The sequence below is a fragment of the Solea senegalensis genome, linkage group LG5 (genome assembly GCF_019176455.1).
Source record: "Solea senegalensis isolate Sse05_10M linkage group LG5, IFAPA_SoseM_1, whole genome shotgun sequence".
Taxonomy (NCBI): Eukaryota; Metazoa; Chordata; class Actinopteri; order Pleuronectiformes; family Soleidae; genus Solea; species Solea senegalensis.
In genome coordinates, this window is record NC_058025.1 from 6,490,668 (window position 1) to 6,518,526 (window position 27,859).

Consider the following 27,859-nt stretch of genomic DNA (forward strand, 5'->3'; position numbering starts at 1 on the left):
TCTTTCTTGCTCACTAATTGTTTTAACTTTTAGGTAGCTTAGCTAATTCTCTTTGCCAACTTCTTGATAACTTAGCTAATTATTTTTTTGCTAACTTTTAGGTAGCTTTCTTATCTATCTTTCTTGCTAGCTAAGGTTTGCTAACTTTTATGTAGCTTAGATAATTATTTGGCTTACTTTTAGGTAGCTTTATTATCTATCTTACCTTGCTAGCTAACTTTTTGCTAATGTTTAGGTAGCTTTCTTATCTATCTTATCTTACTATCTTCTTAGTTTTGCTAACTTTAGATACCTTAGCTAATTATTTTTCTTAGCTTTTAAGCAGCATAGCTAGTTATTTTGCTCAATTTTAGGGTGGCTTAGCTAGTTATTTTGCTAACTTTTAGGGTGGCTTAGCTAGTTATTTTACTAACTTTTAGGTAGCTTGGTTAATCATTTTGCTATCCCTTCCTCTCCTCAGACATAATTTCTCTGCATGTTGTGATACAATTAATAATTAAAAATAATAAATAAATTCAGTGTATCTCTGTGTAGCCACACATAATGATCTAAAAACAAAGATGAAAAACATGACTTCAGGCAAGATGGAGAATAAATTTGTTTCTAATGCAGTATATATAATTAATGTATTATTCATTACATAACTGAGACTGTCACCACATTTCCTCTCAGTGTTTGTTCACTTCAGATTTACACAAGCTCTGCGTGTAGTATGGGGCACACTGCCAAGAGGTGGTGCTGTAGTCACTTTAACTTCTTCCTGAAGCCCTGTAGGCTATGTGAGGAAGACAATGTGAAAATTAGTTCAAAGAGACTAAATGATACAAAAAATATCTGTTGTCCCAAGAAAAGATAAGAAAGCGGCAACAATGCAACATTTATGATACTATAGATACAATAGCATCTTCTTCTGTTGTTGCCCATAAGCTTAAAGGCACAGTTTGTAGTACAAGTTTGTCCATTCTGGGCTACTGTAAAAACATGGTGGTACAAAATGGCTGCCTCTATAGCACTGACCCCGTAACAAAACCCAATACTTTAGTTTAGTTATTTAAATAATTAAATTAAATTAAATTTATTTAATTACATTTTTTTGTCAAATAAAAATTATTATTATTATTTTTTTTATTATTATTATTATTTACATTCCAAACCTTTCATGAATAGACTTATTTCGCAACTAAATTTTAATTAATTTATAATATTTGCCCTCCTTTTTATTAATTGTGGATAATGTGACTGGCAAAACATAAACAAACTCTGAGAATATGCTCTTCATATGGAAGTATATATATATATATACATCCACACACATGAAACGCATAATCATGTGGACATCAAATGAACACATAAATATCCATACATTCATTCAAAAGCATGAGTTATCCAATGTTAAGTTCAGTCTCCAACTCAGTTCCACAAAATGAAATAGATAAATAAATATCATGACATCTACTTGAAAGTTCAACAAATTTTGAAAACATTTTGGCTAAATTGATATAAAGAAATTTACTTTTCCTGGTTAAATATAGTTTAAATAGATAGACAATTTGTCTTTTATTAAATAAATTTAAATAAATTACATTTTGTCAAGTAAAGATTAAATTGATTCCAATTGGTCAAATGTATTTCTTTCTTTTTTACTTTTTGTTAAATACATAAATAAATAATAAATAGATGTTTTACTTTTTTTGTAAATGAAAAATGCACAATTTTATAATGTGTTATAAAATATAACTAAATCAATATTATTATTGTTTTCTATTTTTTAATCCTAATATATTCACATATATACGTATACATATGTGTGTGTGTGTGTGAAATTTAGTTTTTTTACTACTATTTTTTTTGCACACGTGATCATGTTTTTTTGTGTTTTTTTTATCCCAACATTTTTCCAGTGGCTCCAGCTGAGACAGAGAATGACTAAAGTTTGACCCACAGCCCGGAGCAAATCACTGCCCCCAAAGCAGAAAAGACACCGGAGAGAGGCTGGATTTAAACCCGCCCTCCCTCCGGAGGAATCTCATTTCCCCCAAAACCTCCCATTTTCTCTCTCTCTCTCTCTCTCCCTCTCTCTTTCCTTCACTCTCTTTCTCTCTCTCTTCCTCTCTCTCTCTCTCTCTGGTCCCTCTCTCTTCCTTTACCTTTATCCCTCGCTCCTCGCCGTCTCCCCCACCACAATCATGGATCTCGCGGCGAGATGTTTGTTTCTTCTTCTTCTTCTGCCGTGTCTCGGCGCGATATTGGCGATCGATTTGGAGGCGATTGATCCGGGCTACTATGTGGAGCCCACTGCCACATCAGAGGCGATCGACTACAAGGATCCATGTAAAGCTGGTAAGATTTGTTTTTTTTTCTTTCTTCTTTTCCACGCAGTGTGATAAACCTTATATTTACATGGAGGTACAAACATGCCACGACTCCTCTTTTTTCTTTTTCTTTTTTTGTTCTGTGCACAGATTTGACGCTGTGGCAGAGATGACAGCAGTGCATGTAGTTTAAAAACCACTAAACAACTACAGTGTGCATCTTTGTTTTGTGCTGAGTGACAGTTTAAAGCTTGTGTTTGTGGCTGCAGGAGGATTTTTGTGTGTGACTGAGATTGAAAGTCTCTGGAAAAGTTTGGGCTTCAATGTTTGCTGAAAAGTTTTTGCAGCAAATGCATCTTTTTTTGGTTTTTATATCCCTGCAGTGACTCCTGTGTGGTTTTTAATAAAATTAAATTACTGAGCTGCGGGAAAAACAAAGGAATTCTTTCTTTATTTATCTGTCATAGTCCTTTTTTTTCACCGGCTGTTCACAAGCCACTAAAATAAAGTGGAGGAGGGGAAAGAAGAGAGAGTACAGTGGAGCATAGACATTATGCACACACACACTTGTGTTGCTGGTGGTTTGTCTTAAGTATAAATATGTCTGCTGTGCTCAGACCTGCATCATTATTTGGCCACAGCATTATCTGACCTGTCTTTTAAAATTAATTTTCTTCGTCTTTGCCAAATCCCCTCTTTTTTTGACGTGGAGTTTAAACAGATTGTGTTTTCCATCTGGTGAAAGTATTCAGGTTACATACTCATGGACAGACAGAGAGAGAGAGAGATTTCATATGACCTTAAAGTCCTGGATGATTGTGTCTGACACTGAGATCTCTTTTCTCCATCATTTTTTCCCCGAGTCTTGTGGTGTAAACGTGAACTCGACAAAGGTCAGGCTGCACGTGAACTGTGTGTACACGTCAGTCAAGATGCTGCTTCCTGTTAACACCGAGTCGTTCAAGTGCTGTGTTTATATTATTCTTCTGTTTATATTATATACGTCGCTTTGCTTCGGCGGGGACTTTCCCAGCGCTCAATCACTGTGAGGATGTCATGGTCAATAGTCGCTCAGATTTAGTCATCCTCTTTTGAGTAGAGCATGGTTTTGTTCTGTGGTTTCCTCCGGGCTCGTCTGCAGGCGGTCACAAGTACGAACTCCCACTCTCTGAAGTTTCTCTCCAGCTCTTCCAACACCCACCTGCTTTTCTCCTTCCTTCTAAGCAACTATCTCCACTTTTTTTCTTTTTTTTACACCACACTTGATAAACCACTATATTCAAACTCCATATATCTGTGTCTGCACAACCTCCAAAATTGATGTTTCAGGAATTATTGATTTTCTCTCTTTTATTTCTCTCTCCACCCCACCTCATTTTTCAATTACATCACTGCACTGAGTCTATCTGATCACTTTCTGTGGTTTGTGGAGGTCAGCATTTTTCTCTGTCGTGCCGCTTCCTCTCAGGAAAATGCTTGCACTGAGTCGTGTGACGTTTCTAATGCAGTCGAGAGAGCTCTGCGAGGAGAGAGTTTCATGTTTGTCCTTTGCTTTGTCCTTTACTTTGATGTCAAAAAATAAAAAGTTAAACATAATGACTTGTATTCAGGTGAAAAACAAGTCAAACTGAAGATATTTTATTTGATCTTTTTTAAAACTCACTTATGGAGTTCTCTCTTTCTTACTAGCTACCACTTATGAGCGCCACTTAGCTCCAAATTGGTAAAGAAAACCTGGGAAGGCACTCAGGCCTAGTTCACTCATAAGTGGATATTTTTAAAAACTGAGGTTTTACTCCGGGTTTTAAAAATAACCCTGTCCACACATGCCAAGTCAACAGGTGGCAAAACAACTGCCACTTTAAAGCCTATTTGGCCGATCAGAAAAGAAAAAGGACGACATGTTAGCATGTTAAAAGTCCCATTAGCAGTGCTAACACTAATGGCGCTTTTCCACTATACAGTTCTACCACTACTCGGCTCGACTCTACTCATTGTTTTTGCTTTTCCGTTAGTGATAGTGCCTGCTGTTTTTTTAGTACCTGCTCTGGCAAGGTTCGAGGCAAGCTGAGTCGTGCCAAAATGTACCGTCGACAGACTGTGTCACAAGCGTGACATCCAACACAAGAATCAAACCGAACAATGCTGAACTGATTAGCTAAAAAGATTAAATAAATCCTGAAAACGCGCGTTAATCTCCAACATTTAGCAAGGAAATGTCTAAAATCACAATATTTAACGGAGGAGTCGTTGTATTTAGCGACAGCACTGCTGAAAGCCAGTGATTGTGAGCCAAATCATAACCCGTTCAGCTGTATTTCAGTCTGCGCTCTGGTCATGCAGCAAGTACTGAATGGTTCTGTGAACAAATATTTTTAATTAACTGATTTCTAATGATTCCGTACACACCGAAAACAGCTGCTTTGCTGTGTGTGTGTGTCACGTATAAAACAGACAAACAGTGTGAGTAGTGGTGTGTAGGGAAGGGAAGGTGCTAGTCCATCCAAAACGTGCGATTTTCCTTTTTCAGTTTCAAAAATAATTCAGTCCATACTGGCTGACTTAAAAACAAAAACATCTTTGTCCACATATAGATAACCCCTCTGCTGTTGCTGTTAGCATGTGTCAAGTCAGTAGGCTATATATACGACATAAGTTTTGGTATGCTAACACGTACACAGTTTATCTGGATTCTTGTTTACGGTTAAAATTCGAAGTAGCAATGCTAAAACGAACTTAATTTTGGCCACATCAGACACCATTACACAACTCTCATGTAAACAAACGTGATGACGTTACAAGCCGAAAACTCCATATATGGATATAAATATGAGCACTGTGAACTGAGATTGTGAAAAATCAACCTTTTAATTAATGTGTGTAAAGGCCAAAAGTCACCAAAAAGCTACATTTTCAGAAACACAATGTGTGGACTAGAGCACAAACCAATGTCGGTGCTATCCTATTTTCTATCCTCTATTATTGAAATTGAATACTTTCTCCTTTTAATTCATAACCTACATTCCCAAGAAAACTGATCAAAATAGATGTTTTTACTTCTTAAGTAGTGCTGCCAGAATTCAGACGATCAGAGAGACAAATGTGACCAAAAATATAACACAGGAAAAAAAAAATTATCATCATCCTATCAACAAAAACTCATCACTTCATCATAGAAGTGTCCATTGATTAGAGCGAGTGGTGCAATAACATTGAAGTAATGCCATGTATTTAGGAAGTTAACCAGTGGAAAATTCCTGAGTCTGCAGAACTCCAAACCTGGCAGCTTCCCAGGAAGTCATTTAAGACTTCCAACGCTGAGATTAAACCCACTCGTTTTCAAAATGAAAAATGAATGTGAACCAGTCACGCTCATTGTCTTCACTGCTTAAATCCTAATCATGAAAGAAGTCGCTGGTATGTTTGTATTAACTCTTGAAGCAGACATCTTAATCTCTACAGACTCGGGAGACAGTTGTGTTTGTGTGTGTGTGCAGGCTGTTGAGCGCGCACAGGGCGACCTGAACACACCTTCCCTCACTTGTCCTTTCTTATGAAAGTCGTGTTCTCGTCTCGCCGTGCCCCCTCCGCTCTCCTTTTTTACCCTGTGCTGGGCTCCGGCACTTCACACAGACTGTAGGTTATTCACGTCATGCCAAGGGAAAGCACGGTTGTGTGGTGGGCAGTGACTCTGTGCCACAAAGGCCCTCGGTGAGGTGAGTGCAGGCCATTGACTATCCCACAGGCAGAAGAATTTGATGCTGTCAGCAGAGACTTATGTGCTTCCTCTCACCTCTTAGCGTTGAACATTTTCAACAACTGGATTGTTTTTTGATAACAGTCAGTCAATAAGGTTGTAGCTCAACTACACCGTTTCATTAGATGACTGTCATTAGTCCCATTATGTGGAACATCACTTCTACAGCTTCCGATAAAATACAAGCTGGCTCCATAACCTGTGGTCAGTTGTCGCTAAGGGGAAATATTCTTAGTTTAGCGATTCAAATCAATGAAAAAAGGTTTACATTGTCTTTTAGCAGTTGGGTTTTTTTTCCTCTAAGCTTACTGGAAAGAGTCGCCTGGCTTATTGAAAACCATGCCAAACCATCATGCATATAGTCAAATGATTAATTGAACTTGAAGTGTGTCCAACTCCCCTACACTGATATGCCCCCTTCAAACTACTTAGAAATTTTGCGGTTGATCTATTCCTGACCAAAATAACTTTAACCAGCAGCTAGTTGGTGCCTGAGCACCATTTTGTGTCTTGCTACCATGCCTCAACTTCAAAATATTTACTTCTTTATGCTGACAGAGCATTTGGTATCCTCATCTGTCCAAAAAGCACCGGTCTGAATTTCACCATGTTTCAGGTTGATATATCACATCACAGACCAAAACAACTTTAGCTAGCGGCTACTCAGTCCCCAGTCTCCATTTTGTATCCTTCTACCATCCATTAACTTCAAAAATGGAATACTTTATGCTGATAGAGTATACATTTGGTCTCCTCGTCTATCCAAAAAAGCACCGGTCTGAATTTCACGGGAACTGAGGAACATGTGCAGGATGTTTGGGTCCCGTTGAATGCATACATGCAGGAGTATATTAATAAATAAATAAATAGTAAGTTGTTTTGTCCAACTTGTTTACATGTATTTTCAAAATTTGGCCTTAGTCAGACTTACACAATAATTAGATTTCTATTTTCTGTTTTTAAAATATAAATATCTTGTTTTTAAAAGTTCTCTCTTCCATCAACATCGTTCTTGAAAGGAGGATCGTTTGGGGTGAAGCGATTTCAAAATGTCACGATAGCACCACAGTAAATCATGTCATCATAGGGACGTGAGGTTGTAAACGCTTCCTTTAGAGTCTTTTGGCCTGGCTGGACCTTTCTTTTTCCCCTCAGGGTGACAATTTGCCAAGCGGGTTCTCATGTTACGCATATTCTCTGAAGTGTAGGTCATTGCAGTCTGGCAGTGTCTGCATATTGTTTTTCATTTGTCCCTTACCTTTTCCTCCTTTTTTAACGTTTTTGGACATGGGGAAACCAAACTGCTTCACTTGCAGCTTTAAATGCCGCTATGACATTCAGTGTTTCAAAGTCTTCATCTCCCTCTCCTACATCCATGGTCTGTTTTTGCAGCACTTACCATTTTTGCTGTACTTTACGCAGAGAAGTAGAGGTGAGTATGACTGTCACATGTGTGATTATGGTCTCTGTAGTTCTGTCATCGTTGAAACCAAACTTCGGTTATCATTTGAGAACTTTTGGTCTTGTGATATTGGGAAATGGACGATTATGATAAATCGTAAATTTCAAACCCAATGCCAGTAGGGTTTTTTCACACATGCAGGAATTTTGACTTCACAAACACAGAAGGACGTTGATGGTATCAATATTGATTGCTGTCTCAAGTTGTAAAAAGTAGAGTGCACAATAAACATTCATAGCTAATGACTATGCTAATAGCTGGAGGATGAATGCATGTCTAATTCTGCGTTCCATTTGTTGTCAGAACTCAGGATTTCCTAGGCCACAGGGAGTTTCCTTCGATAGGAACGTCCCGCAATTGTCATATTTGTTTCATAGTAAATCAGTCGGGGAATCGATCTAAGCCCGCAGGCAATCGGACAACTTGCAGTGTCTGAGAATTCATGCAGAGGAGAGAGTCGATTTATTGGTTGTGTACGCCTGACTCCGCCTCAGTAGGGGGCGCTGTATCTACCTATATAGGTTCTGTGTGTTTCGTACCTGCTGTACATTTTAATCAGGATACAAAGAGCATGGCTCTTGGGGTTGCTGTGTTGACGTCGCTGTATGATTATCAGCAACAGTACCGTAGGAGGAAATTTTGGTGCATGCGCAGAACGCGAAGTCCGACTCCAATCTGACTAAGTGCAGGAGTAATCTGACTATAAATTGTGTTATTCAGGTATGTTAGTCTGACTAAAACTAGCTTGATTTTACATGACACTAAGGAAACTGGACTTTTATGCATGTAAATGCACTGAATCACACTGGTCAAAAACAAATTTACCAATGGTAATAGGGTATAAGCTTGTGTGTTGACCAGTTTTTTATTTATTTATTTAATTTAATTCTTTGTTCTGTGCATATATTTGTAAAGTTTTGTTCATTTGTGTCTCATTCTGAGCACAGAATAAAAAAAAAACTCAAAGCTCAGCTCAAAGCAGATGACACTCGTTATCCAGCTCTGTCCTTCAGTCCTGCTCTTGCATCGTGATGGGCCTGTTGAACTCCGTGATTGGGCCTTCAAGCAACACTTAAGCAGACTCTTTTGTTTTATTATGGAATGCAAACTGCATAAGTGAGCCCACACTGGGTGTTTTTTTTACAGGACAGGACCCCTGCCACTTCTCTCTCTGCAGGATTCAGGTGATTAGGGAGCCAATCTATTGGCAAGATCTCGGTGCATTAGCTGGAACAATATGTTTGTCGTCGAAGCTAAGTAATAACTAATCTTGCCTTACATCAACATCAAGTCTCGGTACGAAGCCTGAGTTAACAACAAATGTGTTGGGTAAAAGCTAATTTGAATGGCTCAAAAATGCCCAATAAGCCCACACTAATGAGCATCTTATGCTTCCCTTCTTCATTATTCACTGTGGTTGTTGTTGTCGTTGTTGTTGTTTTTTTTACTACATAATTAACCGGTGCCACAGCGCTGTTTCTCAGGGAGAGTCGTTCTTCTGTGCCCTTCCACCTGTAGTGAATAACTAAGGTGTTTTCTCAGCTATTATTTATGGAAAATGTGGAGGTTTGAAGATATCCTCCAGATTTAGTTAATCCACAAACCCATTTAAAGTTTGCTCTGGACATCTGTTCAGAAACAAACACGTTCTTTCCTCACGCCAGCCTGTGTGTGTTTGTCGCTGTCTAAACCAAAAGTATGACGTCTGGTCAGTCAAAATAAGTTTTGTCGAAGGTGAAAATCCCTGCAGTGTGGCAATGAATTATTCATCCATGTCAGGAGCTCAACTCTGTCTATCGCTGACATTTAAAAAGACAAATGGCTGGAGAGTTGATGAGTCATTAGAGTGGGGTTCGACGGGGAGTGGGGTATATCAGTAATCAGTGGCAGGGATGAGCTGGGAAATCCAATCTGCTAATGGGCTTGATGGAGTGTGAAATGTTAAAAGGGTGGCAGTCCCTTGCTGTGTGCCCTTTGCAGCTGAAGGAGTTGTTCTCCTCAGCAAGATTGAAGCTGTAGCGCAGTGACAGTAACTCAAGTCTTGACCAGCTGTGGCTGATGAGACTTTTATTTATTGAAAAATAATTGCTTAAATCATGGAAACAAGAGACTCAGCCAGAGGCGCACTTCAAATTTAGTTACCTTTTTGCAAATGACCGGCCTTTCTTCCCCTCGCCTGCCTTCAGCTGCAATTGCTGTGTGGGGAAATGTCACGGTAAGCATTTGCAGAAGAAACAGATGGTGTTGCTTTTCCAGAGGAGAAAGGTTCCATATTTACATCGTTGCCTTTTTAGAGTTTTTTTTGCTCTTTCTCATCTTAATCTTCTTATAAACAATTCCCACTGTAAAAAAAACACTTTAAACCTGTGTGTAAATAGTTTTTACCATTGAGAATGTGTTTAATCAGTATTCATCATTATCCACTTAGGTTCTGATCGGTGTTAGTGTCAATGCGAGACCCATGTGAACAAGTTAATTGCCTCTTCATCCACTTGATTTAGTGATGCAAATTCCTGTGTCATGTTTGGTGTGATGCTATGGCATGCCACCCTTTTCTGGCCATTAGCTTAGCATTTAGCCTAGCAGTTAGCCATGGATGTTAGTAGCCAACATTTATTTTTACCAATAGAAACAATACAATTTGAGCAATTTTGAAAAATAAAAATAAAAAAATAGTTGTGTCATTTGCAGTGTAATGCTATGACATATTAATTTTCTAGACGTTAGCTTAGCCTTTTGTCTAGCAGTTAGCCATGAATGTGTAAAGCCAACCCTACTTTTTTTTCATATTGGAACAAAACAATTTGAGCAATCAAAAAATGGTTGCGTCATTTGCAGTGTAATGATATGGCACACATTTTACTTTCTGGCCATTAGCATAGCATTTATCCTAGCATTTATCCATGAATGTTTGTGGCTAACCTTACTTTTTTAGGACTTGGAGCAGCTTGGAAGTAGGACCAAATTAAAAGATGCACAATAGTAACTAGTGTTATGTTTTTACTGAGTTCCATTTTATTCACTTCCAATGAAAAAATGGTTTGCCTTGCGCTAGGTAGCTACTTCAAAAAACAAAATAAAAACAGTGAGTGATAGGGACAATGGCCACCATTTGTCAAAAAAGGAGCTGCCACAGAGTGGAATTTGAAAAGTGATAGTTGCTCTGTCATTAGATAGTAATCACCTAAAACTCAATGTACAATTGGCCTCTATTGGAATTCAAATGCAGCGTTTGTTACCAAACACAGACTGTGAAAGGTGGTGCCAGGGTATTGTGATGCGGTCCAGGTTTACATATTGGCCAGCCTCCCTCGTCCCTCATCACTGGGTCTTGTATGTGGAAAGACTGTGTGAAAGTCTCTCTGCAGTGGAGCTGGTCTGCTAAATATAGCCGCTGTTAGTGTCTATACCGGCTTAGTATTGATGTTTGTGCATGTTTCAGTGGCAGATGTCGTGCTCTGGTATTCACAGAAGAAGATTTATAGCAACAGTCCTGGAGTATTTGACACCGCAGAGGTTGAGGCTGGGGGCACGAATCAATGGGATTAATTTGATTGAGATCTCATGTGTAATCTGGCTGGATCCACTGATTGACGGGGGGGCACAGTCTGAGATGAGACAGATTATGATGGATTAGTTTAATAATAAAAAAAAAAGAATCTATGACAGAGGAGAGAGGTTGCATGTTATCTTCTTTTTTGTTTTCTTTTAGTGATACTTATAGTGTAACTGACATTAGTTAAAATTATTTTATTGAATATTGGTTTTCAGTGGTTCTCAAACTTTTACCACCTGAGGAAATATTGAGTTCTTGAAGTAACACCGTCATCACCAACCTTAATATACAGTGGTGTAAATAGGTCGATCAAAGTAGGCTACAGACTTTTCACAGGAGACAGATTTGTTACCAATAAGATCATTTCTTCTCTCATCATCCTCCTCTTCCTCACATATAATTCACACACTGGTATTGTGAGATTAGATTAAGATGGAGCGAGAGATGTTACACATTATTCATTTTTTTGTTATATTAGTAACATGCATTTGTTACAAAAAAAAGTCCCAACCATCTCTGGTTGTGTCAGAATTCTGTTTCCATTTAACAATCCATAAATGATATTTTTACAAGTCGTAATTATTTTTGGTCAGGATAATCATGACTGCAAATTTTCATAATGTCCCATCCCAATTATTCTGCATAGATATTAGTATTATTACTGCAGCTGTTCTCATTTAGGTAATGAATAGTGTTTGGAAAGGGATGGCGCTCTGTGCTCTGTGGTGATCACTTGCCATCTGCCACATTCCCTGAGCTTTAATCTACGGAACAACACACCCGTCTCTCTCGCTTTGTGCCCAATATCATTACAGCTCTCTGTTTCTCGATGAGTTTATCACCTTTCTCCATAACCTGTTCTCAATCCCAGGATGGAGTGGTGCACAAAAGATTCCTAAAACCATGCGTCTGTGGATAATTATGGCCAGGAGACAGGGGGATTAATTCTCAATCCCCGTGAGTCTCTCCATAAACCTGCAACTGCGTCTCCAGGACGACTGCTGTCCCCGGGGGAAATGATGTCCTAATGTCACCGGGCCACGCATTTGCTCACTTCAATCTCCACTGCTGTCTGAGAACAATGACACTGCGGATTAAAGCGGCCTGTCTCCGGCACTGTGCTGGATGACTGGGACTCGGTCATAGGCAGTGAGTGCATCCCTCTGTGAACCTCATAGTGGAAAGTCTGCACTTGGTTATTTAGTCATGGCCTGCGGACATTTACACAACTCTGCTAATATGTTGCAAATTGACTCGACATGTGAAAGGAAACATCCTCCAATTGTTGTTGAACGTTTCTCATCCAGTATGGAGTAAAAAAGACTTTTGGAGGAATGTTTTGAAAGTGGTCTTATATCACGGCAACTTGGAATTAATTGTTCAAGTACTGCCTGTTCTTGTCAGCACTCAGCCAGTTCTGGGAATCTAGTAAAAAATGTGGTGATTACAAAAAAAGAAAAATGTGTTTGTGTTGTCAGCATATCCATCCCATACTGCACTACATCTGCTGGTTTCACCTTATCACTGATGTTCTTGCCAGTGACTGTCAGTACTAAGGCTAAGTTTGAGTCTGTTTTTTCTGTCATGGACTTGGACGCTGGTGAGTTAGTGTTTGGTTTTTTGCAGGAACAAATTAGAGGATCCCTTTGACCTCTGGAATTTAAACCTATCCTCTGTGCATGCCCTATCCTGTCAGCAGTGATCTACACCTTTCCTTATTGCTGCCATTAGCCTTTAAACTCAAACACAGTCATTCTGCCTCATATCCTCTATGACCTCCAGGGTGAAAGATTGGCCTGCATCCACCACATCCAACTCCAGATTGTTTCAATGATAGTCCTCTGGTGAAAAGGGATGTGAACCAAGTGACTTTCAATATATCTTCTGCCTTTGTTCTGCTATTCATTCTTGCCTCTCTTGTTCCAGTCTTCTGTGCAGGAGATTAATAACTCCCTCAAACAAACTTTGCAAAATGAATTTTCTTTGTTATTTCATAGTAGGAGTAGCTTGTAACAGGGGGACACAGTCAGTGTGTTGACATAATGTTAGAAACAAAAAAACTAAGTACTCTCCTCGTCTGACTAAAACTGGACTTTGTAAACATTTTAGACGTTATATATACAGAAAGAGAACTTGTATAAATATATTTTCGCAAAAACAGGTGTGTAGTGTGGTGACGGAGATGTAAAATTGACGCAGATGGAGTATAAGTGGGCCTTAATACTAACAAGCTGAAAGAGGGCATATCGCCACCTAGCATTGCACAAATCAACCCCACACAGTAGTCCATTTAAATAGCACGGACTTAATTGTGCCTGAAAACGTTGTTTTTGTGATTTAAAGTTTACTACTGTAAATTGCTGGCATTTTTAGTTTAGTGGTTGTTCCTTTAATCTCGTTTCCACCATGCTAACCTGTAAATACACATCCCGAAGGTTGTCATTTTCTTCCTGACCTCCCTAATCAGAAATGAGTTGTGGGAAGAACTCTTATTCTCGTTGTCATCTGCTTTCAGACATAGGTCACATTGCCACCAATTTACTTTTTTATTATCCCCCTCTGCTTCTCTTTAATCCCCCGCTACCTCTGACAGTTTTCCCCAGCTCATGTACACAAGCCAGGTCATAAATTGTAGAAACATGCTGGTGTTTAAATCTTGTAAACCTGTGCACCCTGTCTTTGTGGGGAGGACTCCCACCTTATCCTCTGAAGAAATGGGCCATTTTGTAGAGAATTCCATAAAGCTCATTCCTCGTAAAGTGGGACTGTTTGGTTATTTTCCCTCTCCCTGGCCTCATTAAAGTGCCATTACTTGTTCAAGGTGCCCCACATTACTCCATCGAGGCACCGTCAATGTCTCACTGTATCATATTTGATAGCTCTCATATAAGCTGTCCGAGGAACAACGCGTGAGATTTGTTGTTTGGTCACATCTGGCTCAGTTTATGATGTGAACAATGTCAGCAGTCAGGTTTCTGAGTTCATACTCTGTCTTTAGTGCCCGGACCATCATGTGCCATATGCACTGAACTGCTTACATTTGTGCTGCAATTTGGAGATGAGACAAAATGGCCTGTTATCCAAACAGAGACACTGCTGTTTCACAACTCTGTTTCTATTTCATTGCATGGCACGGGTAAACAGGACACAGCCAAAATGGGAAAAAAACATATTTTGTTATGTGTGTTATGCATTCTAGGCTGTCGCCAAGTGATTTGACTGGGCCTCAATGCTTTTTTTTTTTTTACTTTGTCTGAGTGGTAGAAAAAGCCCAAGGCTACTGTGTAAAGCAAAGTGAAACTCTGTCTAGTGGATGTCCTCTGACATGTGTCATCTTTGTTTTGTTTCAGTTGCCTTTCTGGGAGACATCGCTCTGGACGAGGAGGACCTGCGGTCGTTTAAAGTGGACAGAATAATAGATTTGGTTCAGAGAACTGTCCAGATTATCAATCACACAGACACAGGTAAAAAACAACAACAACAGAAACGACTTCTTCAAACATGACGAGTTACGGTGAAAACTTATGATCACGCAAAAGCTTAATCCTTTTTCACCCCTTGTTCCTAATTAATCTCACCTCTCTGTTTTGCGTGAAAAACTTGGAGATGTAGCATGTCCCGATTCTTGTTGTATGAGTGAACAAGCACTTCAGATGAAGATTTTTTTTATTTGCCACATTTCAGAGGGTCACAATTAATTATATCCAAGGAATCTAGTATTACCCTCATTACAGCTAACATTGGTTAGCATGTTGTGTAGCTACACTAACCACAACAAACTTGTTAGCAGTGTCTTTTACATACTATAAACTGGTCCACTGTGTATTATTATATATTATATATATATATATATATATATATATATATATATATATATATATATATATATATATATACATATGTATGTATGTATATGTATATATATATATATTATAATATATTGTAAATATATAATTATATTTTTTTAATATGTCACTCACTGTTTTTAATAATGTGTTCATTTTAATTTAGCTGCACAGCATGCTAACATTAGTTAACATGTGGTTTAGCTATGCTAACTAGGGATGCACAATCCACTTTTTTTCACTTCCGATCCGATCCTGATACCGGAATACTATTCCGATATGGATGCTCTGTTCACTTGAATATAATTATCATCAATATTGTGAATTTAATATAATGCAGTAATAAAACTCCTTTATACAGGCAAGTATGATATTTGCGAAAATATGAATGTATGTCCCAAGAGGACTTACTTGAGAAAAGTATTAAGTCAGAAAAGGAAGTCATAAAAACAGGAAATCCTGTTGACAGGAAAAATCCCACCCTGACAACGAATATGCAACTGCCAGGGTTTCAAATTGAAAGCTATGAATTTATCAACATGTAGTTTTGGTTTAGCAGGGTTTAATTTTCAGTTTAAAACTTAATAATAATGTCTTCTACATACTATAAACTGGTCCACTATGTAGTTTTCACCACAGGGAGTTATGATACAATTAATATGTTCCTTTTTCTATCACACATGAGGTTAATGTGTTTTTAATTTAGCTACACAACATGCTAACTTTGTTTAACATGTTGGGCAGCTACGCTAACCACAACAAACCTGTTAGCAGCATTTTTTGCACACCACACACTGTATTTATCAGTATTCCCAGGTGTTCCAGACATTTCTTGACATGTCTCCACGATGGCATGTTGAATTTCTGTCAAAACGTGTTACGTGATGATGTATCACATTAAAGGTGTGTCACATTTCATAGGACTAGATTTTAACCACAACCTATTGTAACTCTGTTTTACGGGGCAAGTGTTAGGGGTAAAAATTAGAGATGTTATTGGGCCAAAATGTGTTTGACGATCACTAAAGCCTCTTTCCCCCCCAAAAAATAGCAAACTGGTTTGTCACTCAGGTTTTGTGGACCTGAGTGACCCATTTTGTATCTTTTACTTTAGTCCCATCTTTCAACTGTTCCGAAATGATGAAGTAAAAAGTCTCAACAAAAACATTCATGGCTTCTTACAGGGAAGATGAATGCACGTCATAGGAATTTGTATTGTTACCAAAAAATGGAAGGAGGATGAAGAGGCATGTTCATCTGGTTCACTAAAGAAGCCAAAGAGGAAAAAATCCTGCTTGCATCACATTCCCACTGGTCAAAAAAAGTTTTTTACACTGCGAAAAACTAAATTGATTTATATTTTTTCGATTTAAGAGAAAACTAAATCTGCCAATGGGGTAAACAAAAGACTAGGTGGTACACCTAGCCACATTCCCACTGTAATGTAACTTAAAACAGGCCAAAACTAGTCCAAACTGGCCAAAATTGAAGTTCTTTAACAAATTAGGGATGGGTGGAATACAGATTTTTAAAATTACATCCTTCAAATACAGTGTAGAAATACAAAATAGTGCTTCTATCACACATAGAAGGCCAAGCACACATTTGCAGAGAGCACACTCAATAGAAGATGTGCAGTTATTCTTATAGTAAGAAAAGAAAATCGTGTTCCTCGGTTAGGATTTCATACAAAGTGGTAAGTTAATGCTTAAACTAACCTGTAATGTCTTATTAAGACAAAGTTATCTTAAAATTAGATCATTATTCTAGTGCAACACTTGGCCGCCAAGATTATTTTTCTTTTCAGGCAAAAACATAAGAACAACTTCCCAGAAATTGGGCTTATTTTTTTACTTTCTTAAAAATAATAATTTTTTTTGCACTGTGCCTGTGGGAATGCGGTTTCATTATAAAAACTGAAAATAACAAGGTGACTACATCGCTTTTTCTCATTTGAGAATAATTATATACAAGGACACTGCACTACCTGACATTACAACAGCCAAACCACTCGGGATCCTCCCCGGCTCTCGGCGGCACCTGTCTGATTTCAGCTTTGTGTTTTTCATGAGCTCCTTTAAAACATTTATGCACGCCGCTCCCCTATTATCCCGGCCCATTGCTACACTTGTATCTCCATGTACAACAGTAATTGCTGGGCTTTGTCGGCGTAAATGTTGTTTTTAAATGGAAAAGCTGTATTTAAACAACAGCTGTGAGTCAGCAGGGACCGATAGGCTTTGCAATCCCATAATCTACAGGTGAGCATGAAGCAGCAAGTGTGTGCTTGTCGCCGTCTGTGCCAGAACAGTGTTTTTCCTCTTGAGTAAATGAACACGTCGAGAAAAGGAAATGTTTCCCAGGATTAAAGAAAACATTTCAGCTGCTCCTAAAAGTTCGGATTGATTGTTATGTTTAAATATTGACATCCGAGGGAGTGAAGTGGAGCTATGGGTGCAGGATTTTATACCCGTTGACATTTTGTTCCAATGTTCCTTTCACTTTATCTAATAATAGTAATTTTATTTATATTGCTGTTTTCAAGTGCAAACAGAAAGTGCCTTTCAGATGAAATGAAAACAAGGGGAAAAAAACAGAAAGGAATGCCCCTTCTACTACTACCCAACTATATTCAGTCCAGGGCTGTAACTTCTCAATTAAATTATTCATTGTTTGGACCATATAATGTCAGAAATTGTTGAAAAATGTTGATGTTTTTTTCCCCAAAACATTGAAATGATAATATTTTCAAATGTTTCATTTTGTCCATGAACCAACATTATTCATTGTTAATGATTTATTTGTCAAGTGGAGCAAAGAAACCAGAAAAATAGACATTTAACACATTTATGCTGCTGAAAACTAATAATATAATAATAACTAATGTTGATCATTAAATTTTCATATAAAGTAATATGCAATATAGAAGACACTCTTGCAAAAATAACTATGATATCAACATTAGGGCTGAAACTGTTTCAATAATCAGTTAATTGGTGCAAATGTTTTTTCAACAATTAAAACGAGCGTTCTAATTTTTCAGCTTCTTAAATTTGAATATTTTCAGGTTTTTTTTGCTCCATATAACAAAAAAATGTGTCATTTTGGTTTGTGCACACTTGAGAATATCATCATTTTGAGGTTTGGGAAACAACAATCAACATATTTCAATAGTTTCTGACAATAGATTAATCGATTATGAAAACAACCTCAGTACGACCACTGTTTAGAAACAAGATGGACATAAATCAAATACCTTTACACAACTAATAGTACATAACATTTACACTGTTGTTGTTTTTTTTCCTCCACACAAGTTGCTTAAAAAGTGCCAAATATTTCATAAAGTTACATGTTTATCAATTTATTATGGATCTCAACGAATGGTAATGTTTTGTCATAAATCAGGGCAGATTTAATCATAACATTACTGAAGTAATCAGCTTGCTGATAATCCCCCTTTTTTGTTGTTGTTGTTGTTCACTTTCTGCTCTGTTTATGATTAATCCTCAGGTGCTGATTAAGGTTGTTGTTATTTCAGGAATTGACTCAGATCAGCATGTTCAGTAGAAGTGAGTTTGTTCAGTCTGTGACCTCATGTCCACGTCCCACATCGAGCAAAGACCAGGGTCATGTGGTTCAATGAATAACACGATCCACAGAAAAAAAAAGAGAGAGAAAAATCCCTTAAACCGCCTCGGCATTACTACAAAATGAAGATTGTAGATTTAATCACGTTATTGTAATCTTCCACATTTTGTGTCTCCTTATCAGTTGACTGAGCAGATATTTGGCTCTTTATCAGGCGTTTTGCTCGACACATGTACAAGTGTACGTGCTAATTGATCTCTCCCGGCTGCTGAGATTTACTCCCGCAGACTGAAATTCGACAGAACACATTGTTCCGGCAAACTGTGTCTGTGCATGTTAATCACATTTTAATGAGAGGAGACGAGGACGAGCAGATTTTGAGGATAGTTAGATGAGCAGCAGACGCGGCGCGGCGCAGTGGACGGTGTGAAACCAGATGCACTTGTTTTTGTTTGTTGGTTGTTTTTTTCAAAAGTCGCTTTAATTCTGAGGTCAATCCAGGTGGTGTTTTGCAGTAAAGTCTTCTTTTTTTAATTGCTGCTGGAGTTTTCTTTTTTGTATAAATACCAAGTTGTCAGTGCACCACTGGGATTCTGCAGAATTTCATTACAGCAAGAACAAGAAAATAAGTTTTATACCTACAACAGTGATGCTCAAACTTTTGTACCACCTGCGAAAAAAACGAGCAAAGTCAGCTGTGGATTTTTCACAGGAGGATTTTATCTTTGTATTTTTTTTTAGTCCAACACTGAGTGACAGTCATTTGTACAATTTTTATTCACACTAGAGGTTTATTGGCCAGATTATGGTCCTGGGATTGTAGACTGATTTGAACAAATGTTCCTGTAGTGTGAGGGATAACACGAGTTTAACGTCATCGGACGCATCAGAGTCATGATACTTACGACTGAACAGGAATTGGGGGCATGAGCAGAAGCCCACAATAACCAATGAGAGCGAGTCGACCGGCAAACGGATGTTGCGTACTTTTGTTTAGAACTGTAACGTGTACAAGCAAAGTTGATTCCATCTTCCATCTCAGCCATGACTTCATCCACAGTTTTTTTGCATTTCCCAGCACAAAACATTGCATACACACAACAGCTATTATAACTGAAGATGACGGCATGACTGTTCATATTCTGAAGTCACATATAAATCAGGCGAGTCTCTGTGAGATCCCAAATCCCTGAAATCGTTTGACCACACACTAGGCGTTCAGTGTGTGGTCCAGTGTGTGGTGCTTTTGACTCGACGGGATCGTCCAGTTTGTGCTTTCTCAAGATTAAAACATTGGAAAATCAGTTACAAAGTTTGTTGTTAAAATCAAGTCAGATTTGAAAAAAGTACAGTAAAAAAGTTAAATTACCACCTGACAAAATAGTGAGCTCTTGAAGTGACGCCATCCTCACCAACGCTAAAATACTGTGGTGTAATTAGGCCGAGCAAAGTCAGCTACAGACTTTTCACAGGAGGCAGATCACTCTTTGATCACATACGCTAGAACAGTGTTTCTCATTTTCCTTCCGAGTACCACCAAAGGAAGCTCGCGTACCACTGGTGGTACACGTACCACAATTTGATTTGAGAACCATTGACCTAGAATATAGCTGCAGACCTGCCAAGTTCCATTGCGAACATTTTTTCAAAACTATTTCTAATTTTCAAAGGAACAAACGTGAGTTTTTCTACATTATATTCGAAGTTAGAAGTACCCAAAATGATGTAAATAAATGGAAAATAAGTTACCTCTGTTCTTTCCATGAACAAAACATGTGTCCTTTTTGCTTCGCTGTGACGTGACATGAGTGATACAATTCTCAGAACTCCTCTGGATGTGATTTAAAATGACGAGAAATCCCATATGTTTCTGTAAAAAGAAAAGGGGGGGAATTTGCTGCATGAGATGCACTGAAGCGTGACATTATTTCCAGATGTAGTGTGCTCCATAATTAGATAATATACAATTAAAATGTTTCAGCATTAAGCTCAATTTTAGATAACGAAAACTCATTTAATTGTATAGTTTGTCAGTTAAATTACTCCTCCAGTATACAGTAAGAGGCTTTAATGTGACATTTTCGCTGACTTTTTTTTGACAGTTGGGAAAGTTTCTCTAAAAGTTTCTCTAAAATAACTCTAACCCCAAATGAGTTCAAACCAGGTGCAGTTTTTCCCTCTGTGTTTGCTTTAGTGTGTGTTGTGTGGCATATGGATGTGCAGTTGCAGCACTGTAAGGATTATTGTGCTGTATGTGTGTGACACGTACGGGTGTCTCCTATTATAATCACCAGGTTTAGGTGGGAGCTTAGTCTCCATGGTTACTCTCAATTTATTTGCGTTGAGTGACATTTATGGCGAAATTAATTTGAGAAGAAGAAAAGGATTCGGCTTCAATAAAATCCCTTCGTGCAAAACAAGGGAGAACAAATGATAATTGGATTTTCTTTTTTAAAAATAGCATCGCACCTTTGTGATCATGTCCTCACTTTTTCTTCTATTGTATGATACAAAATGTACTGAATAATCCAACCTGTTGTATTTTGTTGTAAATTCTTAGGATTGGCCAATCAGAACAGCCGTAACAGGCAAGGCTCACGCCGCAGGAAAAGAGCTGCCACATCCAGACCTGAGCGTGTTTGGCCTGAGGGCGTGATTCCTTATGTCATCAGTGGAAACTTCAGTGGTAAGTAACAAAGATTCTCCCTCTAATCAAATGTGTACATGATGTAATGTGGAATAATGACCTTTTATGACTGCGCATTGTAAAAAAAACATTATACGCTTATGTGGTTAAAATGACTAGAATAGGACACGCTGATGCTTTTTACGCTGAAGGATCAATGAATTCCTTGGGGAAAAAAAAGAAAAAGGAATTGTTACAAAGAAATTCGCTGATGTCATTGCACTTCTCTAAGCCAGAAGACACAGCAGGACTTGTTGGACCAAACGTGGACTAATGTTGTAGGAACTTGCCACCAGATGCTCCCTTTAAACCTTTGGGGTTTTTTTCATTTGAATTCACGCCATCACTTCAGTGTTTCAAATATACAACGACGTGTTTGCACGACTCAAAAACAGAACAGTAGAAGATCCACAGATTATCAGTGAAGCCAGTAAAAGTGCATTTACATGACCCAATGGTGCTTTTCCATTATACAGTTCTTGCACAACTCGGCTCTATTTGGTTTGGTATCAGTCACGCCGTTCGCTTTCCATTACTTCATAGAACCTCCTCAAACTGGTGACATCAAAGCAGTTGTTTTCGGTGTAACTGAATCATTAGAATCAGTTCATTAAAGAAATTAGTTCAGTACATCCTGCACAGAAATGTGTGTGTCATTCGTTCATTAATTCTTCAAAATGAAAATGACAGGGGAGCTTCACAAAGGACAATGATAAAACTGTCTGTTAATCACCAAAAATGAGCATTTTCATGCTTTTCGCTGGGAAATGCTTGTTTTCTTTCTAACGTGTGTGTATTCTTGTATTTGTGGCTTTGTGAGGACTAAAAAAATGTAAAAATTTTGGCAAAGTGAGAACATTTTATCTTTATTTTTCAGGGTTAAGACCTGGTTTTAGGGGTGGGGTAATGGTTAGGCATTTAGTTGTGATGGTTAAGGTAAGGGCAAGGGGCTAGGAAATGCATCATGTCTATGATGTGTCCTCATAAAGACATAAACAAGTTGTTTGTGTGCACTTGTATTTGTTACCTTTTTAGGACCTTTTTTGTCAGGACCAGTAGTCCTCATGGAGACTAAAACCTGGTTCTAATGAGGCAGAACCTCATGTCTGAGGAACTGGAGATTTAAATTGCGGTTAGGTTAAGGTTAGGGTTTAACTGTTTATAGATTACACTTTGTGTAGGCTGTCCAAATGAATGAAAGTCAATGCATGTGTGTGTGTGTAACTGTGTAGCTGTGTGTGTGTGTGTGTGTGTGTGTGTGTTTTGGCTCCACTGATCTCTCTGTCTCTGTTCATTCTATTCAGGCAGTCAGCGGGCTATATTCCGCCAAGCCATGCGGCACTGGGAGAAGCACACCTGTGTGACCTTTATCGAGAGGACACAGGAGGAGAGCTATATTGTCTTCACCTACAGACCATGTGGGTGAGTCAGTGGGGTTTTTAGCTCCCACGTGAAGGATCTGAACAATGGTCACCCTCTGCTGAGCCTTCATTATTGACAGCTAATTATTTAGCTCCTTAGTGAGTTCTCTTTCCTTCCCTCCCTTCTCGGCAGCCTTCCCCCTTTGTTCGTCCTCTCTGTTCTCACAGTCTCTGTCTGTGTGAGCTGTTGTTTCAGCCGCAGACCAGTCATGTACGAGTCAGACGCTCAGTGTTTCAATGTTTCCTGTGCCTCATCATCATCATCATCATCATCATCACTGGTTTGTGTCATATATGGTTCACAGCAGTACTGCACCCGAGGGACAGACTTACACACGCAACTCTACATCCTCCCATTTACTGCACTGCACTGAAGCTATTCTCAGTCAGTATTTATTGTCTTTTAGATTATTGTCACAATTGATTCATCTGTTGATTATGTCCTCGATTAATCGAGTAAATGTTGAAAGACTTGGATCAGTGGTTTAATGATTTCTTTGTCACATGGAGCATAGAAAGACATGGAGCACAATTAAAGAAAAGCCCCCAAACCAATTATCAAAATAGTTAATAATCAATTAATCAAACTATTGTCTTTGTCCGACTCACATACGCAGGCATGTGAGTCCGACTGAAATTGTACTAAATTTCGGACTAAAATCCAAATATCACACCTAGATAATGTGGTTGTGAGGGAAATCACTATAGTAAGAATATGTTAAATTGGACCCAACCTGTCCTAAGTGTCCTGTACCTGTTCCACAGTTCCCACCTCAGGGAAAACGTGTCAACAAACGTGCTTGTTGTAGTTTTCTAGTAATTTCTAGTTGGACGTATTCTCTGTCCTCATATTAACCCACATCGAGCGCTTCAGGGTAGAAAACCTGTTTCTGATTGGTTACCTTTTTTTTCAGAGATTCTGTAGTTGGTCAAAAATGACGTCCTTGCCAGTTGTGACGACATAGCGAAAATCACATCGCTGGCAGATTTGACCGCGTTCACTCAGGCTAGAAGAAGCCAAGAAGAAGAAGAAGATTGCTGCATTTTTTGACTGAAGAGGAGACTGAAATTATATATTATTTTTCAATATTTTTTTGAGTTAATAGATAGAAAGAGTTAATTGATAGAAAGACAGGCTGGTGCTCGACATGCTAACAACTAGCCACCAGCTAAAGGTTTTGTCTGTTAAAGGTCAATACATATCGCCACCTAGGGTAGTGGAGGTGGATACACTTCATTTAGTAAATCGATTGAGTGTAGTGTTCCTATACGGGGAAAAAAAACAGTATTCCAATTAAATGGCGCTGTGGAAGTGTAATTTTGTTTGCTATATTTTACATCAGTTCAAACTCAACGGCCAGTGAGCAATTTTAAGTTGCTAATAAAAATAAAATTAAGTAAGATTAAACAAAAAACATCGTTGGCTAATGGCTTTGCTAATGTCCGTAAAATGAGTGTGTGCGTTAGCATTACGCCGGAAATGACAGACATTTTCATCACTACCAAAATTGGCAACTAAGTAATTGGCATGCTAACCCAAAACCCCATGCACTGCAGTAATTTCACCCTGGAGTGAAAGCTGATTAAACACATTCCCAGTCATCAAGATCCGATTTAAACTCAGGATTAAACATGTTTGGGTGTTTTTGACATTTAGTGTCTCGTGTTTCAAATGTTTCCTGTGTCTCGTCATCACTGACTCGTCTGTGGCATAGATGGTGTCCAGCTGAACTGCACTCGTGGGACAGACGTCCACACAACTCTCCATCCCCCGGTTTACTGCACCGGAGTTATTCTCATTGTCCACTCAGCAGTTCTGCTGTGCTGTTTGTGGCTCTCGTAGTTGCTAAGCGACGACTGACAACCTGTTTGAACGTGCAGGACTCTTATTTAATAATGGATGAAATATTTTTTTTAATTAAAACCCTTTGCTGCCACAGTGGGAACATAAACCAGCACAACCTATTAATTTGTGACATTGTGAAAACGAGGGCAGGGATGTTAGGAGAGGTATTAGAGAGGATCCCGGGGGTCTCACAAACCTAAAATGCCCCAAGAGTTCCCATGTTTTAACCAGATTTAGACCACAAACTGGAAGCATTAAGTCATTACTCACAATGCACTTCTTCCACTGATACTTATCATTTAGGATAAACAGCTTTCACCAAAAGCGGATGCAGCTCATGAAACGCAGAGTTGTTCCAGCCAAAGGCTGGCAGCCATTTTTAGCCCGGTAGCTGCCCTCTGGAGCAACAGGGATGACATTATCCACGCGGGCGGCAGTGGTTAGCAGTGGGAACGCTCAACTCTGCTGCATATTCAGCAAGCCCCCATCTGTCCTGTGCAAAGTTCAAGGCGTGTCTCGGGAGAGCTCTGGCTGGGCCGGCAGTAATTAGAGAGCGGCCGTCTGGGCCACAGGGCCGTGATGTGTGTGCCCGTCCTGCAGACTCCCACACTGAGCCTTTCATGTCACGCTGAGATGGAGCGCTGCCGTCGGTCCGCCAGCTCTCACCGTCACTCGCAGCATTTGCATTGGCAGATGGATGAATGAATGTTACTGCTGTAAGTGTGGATGACGGGTCAGTGCAAACAGAGCTGAGGTTGTTGAAGTGATGTCATTCCCATCACAAGCTTCTTCTTTATAGACTGTACACACAGAGAATGTTTAAACGTATAGACCAGTTTTTCCTCAAACGTTTTACACCAAGTACCACCTGAGAAAATAATGAGCTCTTGAAGTAACAACATTATCACCAGCGTTAAAAACACAGTGGTGTAAAGAGACTGAACAAAGTCAGCTACAGACTTTTCCCAAGAGGCAGATATAACATGTTCTCTTATCATCCTCCTTTTCCTCACTTTCATTTTTATGATTTGCCCTCACACAGTAGTGCAAGGACCTATTGGAATTCCTGGATTTTTTTTTTCTTCCCGAAAGGATCACATTTATGAGGTTCTAGATGTTGGTGAAAATGGGCGACAATAGGCTGACAAATTGGAACTGGTAGTAAAAGTGCAAAATGGCTCAGTAGCACCCCTAAAACCAAGTTGCACCAAATTTCAAGAATCTTGGTGGAAACATGTCACAGCCCAAGGAGAACAAAAAAGTCTATTGGGACTATGGCCTCAACTCAACAGGAATTCAGCCATTTTGAATTTGCTGTCCATCATGGCGATTGGCAAGACCTTGGCAACCGTCATCATTTTGGCGGTTTTCTACCATTTGCCACAAATCAGGAAGTGCCCTGTAACTTCTCCGATCATGTACCCTGTTATATACAGTAGAACAGTATTTATAATTTCCATCCAGGTACCATCAGAGGAAGGTTGTGTTCCATTGGTGGCACCCATACCACAGTTTGAGAACCCTAGGTATAGGAGACATATTCTTCCTAACTTGGAAACATGGCTTTCTGTGTCTCCCTCTGCAGTTTCCACTAGCGTCTTTTTTTAATGTATGAAAACATTAAGTCCAGTCACCATGTGCTGGCCTCAGTAACACTGCCTCTCTCTGTCTGCGTGTCCTCACAGGTGCTGCTCCTATGTGGGTCGCCGTGGAGGGGGCCCACAGGCCATATCCATTGGGAAGAACTGTGACAAGTTTGGCATTGTGGTGCACGAGTTGGGTCACGTGATCGGCTTCTGGCACGAACACACGCGGCCCGATCGAGACGAACATGTCAGCATCATCAGGGACAACATTCAGCCAGGTACGAGAACACGAGAACGCCAAGCAATAATGTTAGAGAGAAAAACGTCTCTTCTGTACACACACAGAGAGCAGACTAAGATTGTAATAACACAAAACACCAGTGGGGGTAAACACTCATGATCTTCTACCCACAGACTCAAGAATCGTGACAAGTGAAAATTGAATTTTGGCAGCTCATGTCATGAACTTACACAGGTGGTTCATTTTTGTCAGTTGTAGTTTGTCAATTTGTGAAGTGAAGTTAAAAAGTCTGTCGTAAACATTCTCCATCACAACCCTACATACCTCCACACGTCTTTTGCATTGGTATGGACATTTCGTACCTCTTCCTCTAGAGGGCAGTGCTGAGTGCAGACATCGACAAACACAAAAACAAGAGGTTATTTTGTTGTGCTTGATCTAAAACAGACCGAAACGAAAGCAACAGATTCAGTGTCGGTAAAACGTTAGATCACTGAATGTAGGTCGTCCCATTACCAAAACACAGACGCTTGTAATTCCACACCCGACTCTTTGAAAACTATCCAATCCAATCGAACTTTATTTGTAAAGCACTTTAAAACAACCGCAGTGGACCAAAATGCTGTACAGAATAATACATGTGAGACATAAAAGCTCACACGAGGCAATAAAATACATCTAAAATAACTTGAAAGACATAAAACATGGGTAAAAGTAACAATTGAACACAAATAAATAGAAACAAAAATGACTTATATTGCGTCAAAGGCCACTGAACACTATATCAATATAGAAAGAGGCCACAATATAAATACTGTATATATTGAGATACAGTTTTCTTCAGTATTGATAAAATAAAGGTTCACTATATTTCTTTTCATAAAGAAGTTTAAAAAATACAATGATGAATGGTTTCTTCATCTTTTTGGATAAATGTTACTCGGCCGGGATGATATTTAATGTAAAATGGTGTTCTGACACATATTTTGGCTTCAATTAATATTGAAAATTGCAGTAGACCGTATTGCGATTTTGACCATTTCTATTAATTGTTCAGCTCTACTTAATAGTGTGATTTTGAAATTGTGTGAAAAGGTAAACAATATATTTAAATTTTTATTGGAATGGCTAATGGCCCAATGAAGAAATGACTGTGTGATATGTGAGTGCAATGATGGAGATTTGGAGTGTTTGGTCATGTTTTTAGGCTCTGACGTACACACATAATGGTTCACAGTGTGACTCAGCTTCATATCTCAGCTTTTTCCCCTTTTTCCCTTTCACAGGACAGGAGTATAACTTCTTGAAGATGGAACCAGGGGAGGTGGACTCTTTGGGAGAGGTCTATGACTTTGACAGTATCATGCACTATGCCAGGAATACATTCTCCAGGTAGGAGCCAAACCACATTCCACCCCAGACCCGAAAACTGGCCTTAGATCAAGGTCGGCCGAGCTGCTCTCTCACTCTGTTGTAACCTTTTCACCCATCCTCTTGTTTTCCATCTTTGCAGTTGATAGTGTTTTACGACTGTATAGATCCTGCAGCGTACCAGG

The 27,859-nt window shown here is 39.0% G+C and overlaps 1 protein-coding gene across 2 annotated transcripts in view; it reads left to right on the forward strand.

Annotated features, from left to right (window-relative positions):
- Nucleotides 1-2,096: 2,096 nt before the first annotated feature.
- Nucleotides 2,097-27,859, forward strand: part of bmp1a (bone morphogenetic protein 1a) — a 50,743-nt gene continuing 24,980 nt past the window's right edge. For both annotated transcript variants that reach the window (XM_044025300.1, XM_044025301.1), the window contains exons 1-6: nt 2,097-2,340; nt 14,438-14,551; nt 21,084-21,209; nt 22,514-22,631; nt 26,162-26,340; nt 27,590-27,695. In XM_044025300.1, coding sequence (XP_043881235.1) covers nt 2,187-2,340; nt 14,438-14,551; nt 21,084-21,209; nt 22,514-22,631; nt 26,162-26,340; nt 27,590-27,695 — 797 coding nt within the window. In that variant the 5' untranslated portion in view covers nt 2,097-2,186. The remainder of the gene's footprint in view (nt 2,341-14,437; nt 14,552-21,083; nt 21,210-22,513; nt 22,632-26,161; nt 26,341-27,589; nt 27,696-27,859) is intronic.